Below are 11,889 nucleotides of genomic sequence, written 5' to 3' on the forward strand. Positions count from 1 at the left end.
TTAGGATCATAGTCCCAGAACTCAAATATTTTCTAGATCACATTTGCTCGTGTCTCTTTCTCGACCACTTTCCTGCGTCTACTGAAGTTGATGCTAGTGTTGGGCACTTGATGCATGGAATTGGACTTTTCCCTCTCTTAGATCCTCTCAAGGAAGGTTCCTTGATGCTGGTGAGGGGCTCTTGATCTAGGGAATTGGATCTGTGCTCCAGTTCCCTGAATTGAGCCTGAATACCTTCAGTCCTCCCCTCTACATGCGCTGTATAATTCTATGAGTTTAGCGCTCCCCCTTAATTGTAATAATCCTCCCTTGGATTGAATTGGCCTGCCTCTCATTGACCCTTGTAGATTTAGCTCTTAGTTATGATTATAACTAGCACTGTATAGCCCTTGTGGCTTAGCACTTCTTTTTGATTATAATAATATAATTGCCTCCCATTTCCCAGGCACACTATGACCTCTGTGGGTTTTGTGCTTCACCCTTGGTAACAGAAAAAGTAAAAGTTCATGAAAATGGCACCAGGCTGCCATCTACTGTAGGGAGAATAAATTAGTTAATTTTTTGCATAATAGATGGCACTAAAAATTTATAAAAATGACACTGATGCCATCTATTGTTGGAATAGCTGTATAGCCCTTGTGGCTTAGCGCTTCTTTTCGATGATAATATTGTTGGAATTACATATTAACCCTTAAACTGTCCAAACAGATCCATGTGAAATGTTGAAAAAAACGTAGATCTACGTTTGGACAGTTTAAAGGTTAAATTAGTTAATTTTTTGCATAATAGATGGTACTATAAGTTAATGCCCCTCAGGGAAGGTTCCTTGATGTTGGTGAGGGGCTCTTGATTTAGGGAATTGGATCTGTGCTCCAGTTCCCCGAATTAAGCCTGAATGCCTTCCACATCCCTCCCAGGCGCTGTATAATCCTACGGGTTTAGCGCTTCCCCTTGATTATAATAATAATATAAGTTAATGATGGCTTAGCACTTCTTTTTTTTTTATAATATAAGTTAATGAAAATGGGAGGAGAGACTAAATATTTTTAGTTCATTTTTTGCACACTAGATGGCACTGAAGATGAGAAGGGCACTTGGATGCCATCTATTGTTGGAATTATTAACTAAATCTTTAGTTCATTTTTTGCATAATAGATGGCACTAAGTTAATGAAAATGGGAGGATAAATTAGGGGAGACTAAAAATATTTTTAGTTCATAATTCTCTCACTAGATGGCATCCAAGTGCCATTTTCATTAGTAATTTTCAGTGCCATCTATTATGCAAAAAATGAACTAAAAATTTAGTTCATAATTCTCACAATAGATGGCGTCAAAGTGCCATTCCCATTAGTAATTTTCAGCGCCATCTGTTGAGCAAAAAATTAACTAAAAATATTTAGTTTAGTCTTCCCTAGTTTATCATCCCATTTTCTAATTTTTTTTCGCCATCTATTGAGCAAAAAGTGAACTAAAAAAAATTTAGTTTAGTCTCCCCTAGTTTATCATCCCATTTTCTAATTTTTTTTTCGCCATCTATTGAGCAAAAAGTGAACTAAAAAAAAAATTAGTCTCCCCTAGTTTATCATCCCATTTTCTAATTTTTTTTCGCCATCTATTGAGCAAAAAGTGAACTAAAAAAAAATTTAGTTTAGTCTCTAGTTTATCTTCCCATTTTCAATAACTTACAGCACCATCTATTAATCAAAAACTGAACTAGATTTAGTAAACAATTCCAACAATAGATGGCATCCAACTGCTATTTTCATTAATTTTTAGTGCCATCTATTGTGCAAAAAAATTAACTAATTTAGTTTAATCTCTCTTCAATAGATGGCAGCCTAGTGCCATTTTTCATTAACTTTTAGTGCCATTAGCAAAACTAAGTGCTAAACCCACCTGGGTCACACAGGGCTGTCCCCCTGCACTAGATGGCACCCCAAATGCAGTGTAGTGACTTAGACTCCAAGCACTATTTTCCTTATACAAGATGGCACCGAAGTGCAATGTTATAGGTGCCATCTGTAGTACTATTATAATCACGGGGAAGCGCTAAACCTGTAGGACTATACAGCGCCTGTGGGGGATGTGGAAGGTATTCAGGCTTAATTCAGGGAACTAGAGGTCAAATCTTAGCGCTTCTTTTTGATTATAATAATAATAGAGGTCAAATCCAATTCCCTAGATCAAGAGCCCCTCACCAGCATCTGTAGTTGTAGACAGACAGTAACTAACTTGATTAAGACAATCTTGTATCAGAATTTGTGATGGATCATATCTGGTATACCTGGAGTGTGTTCTGGGGGGTCAATGCCCCCATGACCCAGTCTGTGACCAGGCCTCATGGTGGATCGGGCCTGATCAACCAGGCTGCTACTGCTGGCCACACACAATCCAACGTATGAACCACAGCCCAGCTGGTCAGGTACCGACTTTAGGTGCCTGTCCAGTGCCTGCTTGAAGACAGCCAGGGGTCTATTAGCAATCCCCCTGATGTATGCTGGGATGTAGTTGAAGTCTTGGGCCCCTGACACTTACTGTGTTCTCTTATAGTGCTAGTGACACCCCTGCTTGTCATTGGGGGATGTTGCACTGTCTGCTGAGTCTGTTGCCTCCATAGGGAGTGATTTTCATATGCAAGTTTGGTACTAGTCCCTCTAGGATTTTCCAGGTGTATATAATCATGTATCTCTCCCTCCTACATTCTACGCAGTACAGGTTTAGGAACTTCAAGTGTTCCCACAATTTATAGGCTCATGCACACAGTTTATATATATAGGCTGGAGGAACATGTGAATATTAGAGAAGTATGGCAGTAGGCCTACTGGCCCATGCTAGGGTAAATCTTAAGGCACATTAACATGTTAGGTAGTGATGGTAGTAGATAATGGTGGTAATGGTAGTTACTGGTAGTGTATCTGTTTCAATATTTATATTACGTATTTGTATTGTGCAGTGAAGAGTTTTTACGAGGATAGTGAGGCTCAGGCTAGAGTATGTAGGAAAGATGAAGATTAGGAAAGGGTGGAGAGGGTAAACGAGGTTTTGCGTGCGAGGGACTTGGATGTCCAGCAAGCATGCATGAGCGTGTTAGGAGCAAATGGTTTTTAGGACTTGACATGCTGTTGGAGTGTAAGCAAGGTAACAATTATGAAGGGATTCAGGGAAACCAACAAGCTGGACTTGATTCCTGGAGATGGGAAGTGCACTCTGAAGGAGTTTTATAACTGTAGTGTAAGCACGCCTCTGGCAAGACAGTGATGGAGTGAATGATTATGAAAGTTTTTCTTTTTTGGGCCGCCCTACCTTAGTGAGAGACAGCCAGTGTGTTAATAAAAAATTATGGGGGAGCACTAAACCTGTAGGGATTGTACAGCACCTGAAGGGAAGCTAGGGTAGAAGTACAGATCAAATTATTATAATCAAAAAGAATGTACAGATCAAAGCCCCTCACCAGCATCAAGATGCTTCAATATCCATATTAAAGTTTTTTCCTGTTGCAAGTAGTCTTGGTTCTTTGTGCTTGTCTTATGTCACATAATTCTTTCATACTATATATTTCTGTATTTTTTTCAACCCTCATTAACACTTTTGATTATAATAATTTTCCATTTTTATTATCAATTTTGAGTTAAGAATTTCATTGCATGGTTGTGGTAATTCTTGTGTTGGACAAACATTGGTTTAAGATGCATATTTATGCTCAATAATGCATTTACTTTAGTTTCTTGCAGTTTCTTCCAGATAAATATTTTTGAACTTTAGTGTTGTTATGTCTCAGGCAAGACAGTGATGGAATGAAAGTGTTTCTTCTATTTTCAGGCAACGTGGCCTCGGTGGGAAGCGGCCGATGTGTTAAATAAAAACTAATATCTCTTCACATCCACCACATGGAACTTTGTGAAAAATCTTGTATTGTTAGTGTTTGTCTCAACATCACAAACAATACAAGATGACATGCACAATTGCTTATTGGCTCGGGTACAAAAAAATTGTGATCTTAGAGGTGATGTTACATGTAGGGATAATTATATATTGCTCTAAGTTAGAGATAAATAGTATAAAACAACATGATAGAGAAATAGAAATGAAGAGTAATGCGATCCTTTATCAACTCTGTTTCACCCACACAGTGGACTTTATCCAGTCACAAACACACATTAATAAAGCCACAGTGTCACACACACATCTTGATAAAGCCAGTGTCACAAACACATCTTGATAAAGCCAAAGTCACAAACACATCTGGATAAAGCCACAGTGTCACAAACACATCTTGATAAAGCCACAGTGTCACAAACACATCTTGATAAAGCCACAGTGTCACAGACACATCTTGATAAAGCCACTGTGTCACAAGCACATCTTGATAAAGCCACAGTGTCACAAACACATCTTGATAAAGCCACAGTGTCACAAACACATCTTGATAAAGCCACAGTGTCACAAACACATCTTGATAAAGCCACAGTGTCACAAGCACATTTTGATAAAGCCACAGTGTCACAAACCCATCTTGATAAAGCCACTGTGTGTGTGTTAAACATAGTCAATAAAGGATCACATTATACTTTGTGTCTATTTTTCCATATTGCTTTACTTTGTCCTTTGGATGTATGGAAGTTTGTCATGGGATTCTCTCTGCAGTTTGTGATGATGATTATTGCAGTTTTATAATAAATGTTTTGGGTGTTGCAATCTCCCTGACATATCAGCACCACTGTTATATACACACCTCATAATTAATATTATATAATATTGATATTAAAATCTCTGGGCCCACTAGATCCACACTAACCAAAATAAAGTACTACAGTGGTACCTCGGGATACATTATACAGTGGTACCTCGGGATATGAACAGCTCAAAACTCGAACAATTATGCAAGTGTATTTATGTAAGTGCTTTTGTAAGTGTATTTTTGGGGGTCTAATTTACATTATTCCTTATGAGAACAAATTCGTTCAGTATCGGCACTTGAACAGCCTTCTGGAATTAATTTTGTATCCCAAGGTACCACTGTACTGTACTATATTGTACATGTCTATACCATTACTATGACTTGTAAATGATAAATGTATAGGTAATCCTGGCTTTATACATCATTGTTCCATGCCTAAGACAACTGTACCACACTGCTGTGCCATCATCTAAGCATAAGAAAAGAATTTTTCCTCTGAAAGTCATGCGTGCCATAAGAGGCTACTAAAATGCCAGTAGCATTATTATAATAAAAAAGAAGCACTAAACCATAAGGGCTATACAGTGCTGCAGGGCAGGAAGGAAGCGAGGGTATCAGGTGGCAAAAGGGAGATGGATGAGTAATAGGTTACGGAGAACAGCGGGGCAGTGGATGGTGAAAGGGTAGAGGGCAGCAAGAGATTGAGGTAGAAAGGGCTGAGGGGAGTGTGAAAGGTGTCATTATCAGAGTTTGTGGAGTAAATCAGTCGTTGTCAAGAAGTCAATGAGAGAGTCAGGATTAAAGGGGGGTCCATCAGCAAGAAGGGAAGGTAAAGAGAGTAGTAGAGCGGAGACGACGTTGGAGGTAAATTCTGCGTGCTCGTTGATAGAGAGGGCAGTCTAACAGAATGTGGCTAATCGATACTGGAACTTGACACTGCTCACAGAAAAGAACAGGGTGCCTCTCCATGAGATACCCATGAGTAAGACGAGTGTGGCCAACGCAAAGGCGGGAGAAAGTAGTCTCCCAACCTCGACGCTGATGACAAGAAGATGGCCAGTAACCTATGCGCGGTTTAATAGAATGAAGTTTGTTACCGAGCAGAGTTAACCAACGTTGTTGCCAATGGGTGTGAAGGTTGGTAGCTATTACAGCAAAATAGTCCGGAAATGGAACACCTCTATATGAAATTGGTAGGATGAAATTGGTAGGTCATGTACTGCTGACCGCGCAGCAGTGTCTGCCTGTTCATTGCCCTGTACATCAACATGACCAGGGACCCAACAAAAAACAATATCTTTATGCTTGGTAGAGATACGGCATAGCCAAAGTTGGATATGGAGAACTAGGGGGTGAGGTGTATCAAATTTCCGTATAGCCTGTAGAGCACTAAGGGAGTCTGAGACAACCACAAATGATGATACAGGCATAGATGCAATATGAATAAGTGCTGCAAGAATGGCGTACAATTCAGCAGTAAAAATGCTAGCCGAAGATAGTAAATTCCCTCGCATGACACTGTCCAGAAACACTGGTGCGAATCCGACGCCGTCAGAAGACTTAGAGCCATCTGTGTACACTGCGATGGCATGAGAATGAGAGTGGAAGTGGTCAAGAAAAAGAGAGCGGGAAGCCACCGTAGGCAGTTGGGCTTTCGAGCAAGGGAGTGAGAAAGAACAGACCCAAACAGCTGGAGCTTCCCAGGGGGGGTAGGGAAAAGTGAGATGCTACATGAACATATAAAGGTGGTAAATGAAGGGAAGACAAGAGCGAATGTAGGCAAAGAGAGAAGGGACGGAGCAGCAGGGGCAGCGAACAAATAATGTCTACTAATATCGGTGACCATTCTATAAATTGAAGGATTGCAGAGGTTGTGAGAGCATACTGACAAGGATGGAACATTCGCTTCTGCATAGAGGCTCTCAACAGGGAAAGAGCGAAAAGCACCAAGGCATAAACGTAATCCTTGGTGATGGATGGGGTTGAGGCTAGAGAGAGAGTAGCAGGAGAGGCCACTGAATAGATCTGGTCACCATAATTGAGTTTCGATAAAATGAGGGCTGAATGTAGGTGAAGGAGAGTTCGACGATCAGCTCCCCATGAAAGATGAGCAAGGGTTTTAAGAAGGTTCAGCCGGCTGTGACAAGTTGCCTTCAGAGAGGTAACGTGAGGTTTCCAGGATAACCTACGGTCAAAGAGAAGGCCTAGAAACCTGACTATCACACTCAGGGATACAGGAGCCATAGAGGTACAAAGGATGATCGGAGCTGACAGAGCATCTAGTGAAAGTAATTTGGTGAGTTTTGGTACTGGAAAATTTAAGCCCATGCATGGTGGTCCAATTGGAAACACGGTCGACCGCATGCTAGGTTACTTCTTTCTTTTTGTTTTTAAGAAAAAAAAAGAAAATAAAAAGAAAAAAAGAAAAAAGGGGAACAGGGAGGAATAGTTCCTAGGAGGAATGAAAGGGCCGAAAATCACCCTCCGCGCCCAAGAAGACCTCAACACCACAAGTAGTGCAGATGCGGCATGGAACCCGTGCCATACCCTACCTTTCATGCCAGTAAACCAGCAATCCAGGATAGCAACCTCACATCTGCCGAGCTACCTCGGTGGAACAAAGAGAGGGCGGCCGGATATCCGCCACAAAGCATACCTCCTTTGGCCACCACCCCCGGAATCCGAAAGGCGGCCTCCAGAGATACACCCGTCACCCAAAAGACACCCAAAGCCACCCCCCAGAAGACCAGAGAGGGAATTGGATATCCCCAGGCGATCCAGATTCCACGGCAAACTACACCACCACAAGAACCTCAACGGAATGAGATTGACCCTGGTACCCTTCCCCCTACCTAGGAACCAGTAGGCCTGTGGAAAGAATCCCAAAGGCCAAAAAGAGGAAGGGAATAAGGGAGGGACGGGGGGAGGAGGAGGAAAGGAAAAAGGGGAGGATGGGATAGGGAAGGGGGGATTGGGGGGTAATTAGGTTCGGTCTGAGGAAGGAGACCAACAGGTCTAATTCCTCAGACCAAGAGCCTCTTCACCATGCCAAGGAGCCCCCCTTGAAGAGGAATGCCAGTAGCAAGGGGCTAGTAACCCCTTCTCCTGTATACATCACTAAATATAAAAAAAGACCTGTTTTTCTTTTTAGGTCACCCTGCCTCAGTGGGATATGGCTGACACATTGAAAAACTTCTGAAAATTGTGAGACCTTTACTCACTCTGCCTGAGGTATCCCAGCAAGCAAGCACATCTCCTGTATTATCCCAGTGCTTAACAGAATAGGAATGGCATAAGAGGGTACAAATAAAAATGGGAACTATGGCTATAGTTTACTTAATAACATAAAGAGCGAGAATACAACATATCCTGATGGAAAATTACACAACTGACCTATGAGACTTATTACCAGGGGAAGGGTAGATGTTATCAGTAACACAGACTTGTACTCACTCTTAATTCACCGACCAGCTGACCCAAGATTCGCAATGCGTGGTCCACTACACACACAGCTGTCCAGGGCTCCCATTCACCAGACCTGTCACCAACCTCCCTCTCTAGCTGTTTCCTTGAGCTTATATGGTCCTTAAAGCACCCCCCTTCCCCACAAGGCATAGACCACATGTTACAACCTGACACCAGTTCAAGAATAAAAGACCTGACTTAAGCCGAGAGGCATGTCTGACAACTATTTGCCAAGGCAAGGTGTGTGACAATTTACTGGAGTTAGGTCTCCCTTGGTGACCTCACAAGCACAACATCACAAAATGGCACTGATTGTACAATGCTGTTGTATAACACTGAATTATGAGAAAGGCATAAATATACTGTTATTCGTTACCTATATGAATTCAGAGATATAGTGTCATGTTGATGCCCAGTAAAGCTTAATATATGGAAGATCCTCATCCTTCACATTTATACACATTATCATGCACACAACTGTGTGGCTAAATAAATACATCATTGATTATCCAGCAATTGGTCATCTGAAATTCAAAACTGTGCAGCAGTCTTTTTAATACAGAGACCTGAAAAATAATCCAGAAAAACAATATATTTTTTTTACATATCAGTTGTCTCCCACCATGATGGGGCAATGAAATAAAAGAGGAAAGACATTCACCATCATTCATTCAATAGCTGTCTTGTCAGAAGCAATGTAACATCACAGTTAATGTGACCCTTTGAACTGTAACATCCTCACCCATCCTTCAGAGTGCAGGTACTGTACTTCCCACCTCCAGAACTGTAACATCCTCACTCATCCTTCAGAGTGCAGGTACTGTACTTCCCACCTCCAGAACTGTAACATCCTCACCCATCCTTCAGAGTGCAGGTACTGTACTTCCCACCTCCAGAACTGTAACATCCTCACCCATCCTTCAGAGTGCAGGTACTGTACTTCCCACCTCCAGAACTGTAACATCCTCACCCATCCTTCAGAGTGCAGGTACTGTACTTCCCACCTCCAGAACTGTAACATCCTCACCCATCCTTCAGAGTGCAGGTACTGTACTTCCCACCTTCAGAACTGTAACATCCTCACCCATCCTTCAGAGTGCAGGTACTGTACTTCCCACCTCCAGAACTGTAACATCCTCACTCATCCTTCAGAGTGCAGGTACTGTACTTCCCACCTCCAGGACTGTAACATCCTCACCCATCCTTCAGAGTGTAGGTACTGTACTTCCCACCTCCAGGACTGTAACATCCTCACTCATCCTTCAGAGTGCAGGTACTGTACTTCCCACCTCCAGGACTGTAACATCCTCACCCATCCTTCAGAGTGCAGGTACTGTACTTCCCACCTCCAGAACATCCTTCAGAGTGCAGGTACTGTACTTCCCACCTCCAGAACTGTAACATCCTCACCCATCCTTCAGAGTGCAGGTACTGTACTTCCCACCTCCAGAACTGTAACATCCTCACCCATCCTTCAGAGTGCAGGTACTGTACTTCCCACCTCCAGAACTGTAACATCCTCACCCATCCTTCAGAGTGCAGGTACTGTACTTCCCACCTCCAGAACTGTAACATCCTCACCCATCCTTCAGAGTGCAGGTACTGTACTTCCCACCTCCAGAACTGTAACATCCTCACTCATCCTTCAGAGTGCAGGTACTGTACTTCCCACCTCCAGAACTGTAACATCCTCACCCATCCTTCAGAGTGTAGGTACTGTACTTCCCACCTCCAGAACTGTAACATCCTCACCCATCCTTCAGAGTGCAGGTACTGTACTTCCCACCTCCAGGACTGTAACATCCTCACCCATCCTTCAGAGTGCAGGTACTGTACTTCCCACCTCCAGAACATCCTTCAGAGTGCAGGTACTGTACTTCCCACCTCCAGAACTGTAACATCCTCACCCATCCTTCAGAGTGCAGGTACTGTACTTCCCACCTCCAGATCTGTAACATCCTCACCCATCCTTCAGAGTGCAGGTACTGTACTTCCCACCTCCAGGACTGTAACATCCTCACCCATCCTTCAGAGTGTAGGTACTGTACTTCCCACCTCCAGGACTGTAACATCCTCACTCATCCTTCAGAGTGCAGGTACTGTACATCCCACCTCCAGGACTGTAACATCCTCACCCATCCTTCAGAGTGCAGGTACTGTACTTCCCACCTCCAGGACTGTAACATCCTCACCCATCCTTCAGAGTGCAGGTACTGTACTTCCCACCTCCAGAACATCCTTCAGAGTGCAGGTACTGTACTTCCCACCTCCAGAACTGTAACATCCTCACCCATCCTTCAGAGTGCAGGTACTGTACTTCCCACCTCCAGAACTGTAACATCCTCACCCATCCTTCAGAGTGCAGGTACTGTACCTCCCACCTCCAGGACTGTAACATCCTCACCCATCCTTCAGAGTGTAGGTACTGTACTTCCCACCTCCAGGATTGTAACATCCTCACTCATCCTTCAGAGTGCAGGTACTGTACATCCCACCTCCAGGACTGTAACATCCTCACCCATCCTTCAGAGTGCAGGTACTGTACTTCCCACCTCCAGGACTGTAACATCCTCACCCATCCTTCAGAGTGCAGGTACTGTACTTCCCACCTTCAGAGTGCAGGTACTGTACTTCCCATCCTTCAGAGTGCAGGTACTGTACTTCCCACCTCCAGAACTGTAACATCCTCACCCATCCTTCAGAGTGCAGGTACTGTACTTCCCACCTCCAGAACTGTAACATCCTCACCCATCCTTCAGAGTGCAGGTACTGTACTTCCCACCTCCAGAACTGTAACATCCTCACTCATCCTTCAGAGTGCAGGTACTGTACTTCCCACCTCCAGGACTGTAACATCCTCACCCATCCTTCAGAGTGCAGGTACTGTACTTCCCACCTCCAGAACTGTAACATCCTCACCCATCCTTCAGAGTGCAGGTACTGTACTTCCCACCTCCAGAACTGTAACATCCTCACCCATCCTTCAGAGTGCAGGTACTGTACTTCCCACCTCCAGAACTGTAACATCCTCACCCATCCTTCAGAGTGCAGGTACTGTACTTCCCACCTCCAGAACTGTAACATCCTCACCCATCCTTCAGGGTGCAGGTACTGTACTTCCCACCTCCAGAACTGTAACATCCTCACCCATCCTTCAGAGCGCAGGTACTGTACTTCCCACCTCCAGAACTTTAACATCCTCACCCATCCTTCAGAGTGCAGGTACTGTACTTTCCACCTCCAGAACTGTAACATCCTCACCCATCCTTCAGAGTGCAGGTACTGTACTTCCCACCTCCAGAACTCAAAGTCCCACTAACCAGGTTCTCTGAATCCCCTGATTAATCCTATTTTGCTAACACTAACAACACCAGAACATCAAAAAAAAAAAAATGATGTAACTATCGCGTTTTTGACTCTTGTTCAACCCCAGCCAAGGATGCTGCATAATCGAAGATCTATTCTTCATTTGATCTTGTATACAAACCATCTAGCAGACAATAACCTTTGCCTGTTTGACGTGAGGACACGGGAGCTGTGGCTACAATACTCCAGAGATGAACATCCTAGCCAGGAAAATTGTTAGTTATGGAAAATGCTGAATCTGTAGAGATCATTTGAGTATAACCAATCCAGGTGGTGTATAACCAAGCCAGGTGGTGTACAACCAAGCCAGGTGGTGTACAACCAAGCCAGGTGATGTATAGCCCAGCCAGGTATTTTATAGCCCAGCCAGGTGTTGTA

General features: G+C 43.4%; 1 protein-coding gene across 1 annotated transcript in view; it reads right to left on the reverse strand.

Moving 5' to 3' along the window:
* The window catches only part of LOC128693960 (bile salt-activated lipase), an 18,192-nt gene extending 16,916 nt beyond the window's left edge, over window positions 1-1,276 (reverse strand). The window contains exon 1 of the mRNA XM_070091046.1: window positions 1,231-1,276. Coding sequence (XP_069947147.1) covers window positions 1,231-1,276 — 46 coding nt within the window. The remainder of the gene's footprint in view (window positions 1-1,230) is intronic.
* Window positions 1,277-11,889: the final 10,613 nt, after the last annotated feature.

This window comes from Cherax quadricarinatus, chromosome 33 (genome assembly GCF_038502225.1).
Source record: "Cherax quadricarinatus isolate ZL_2023a chromosome 33, ASM3850222v1, whole genome shotgun sequence".
Taxonomy (NCBI): domain Eukaryota; kingdom Metazoa; phylum Arthropoda; class Malacostraca; order Decapoda; family Parastacidae; genus Cherax; species Cherax quadricarinatus.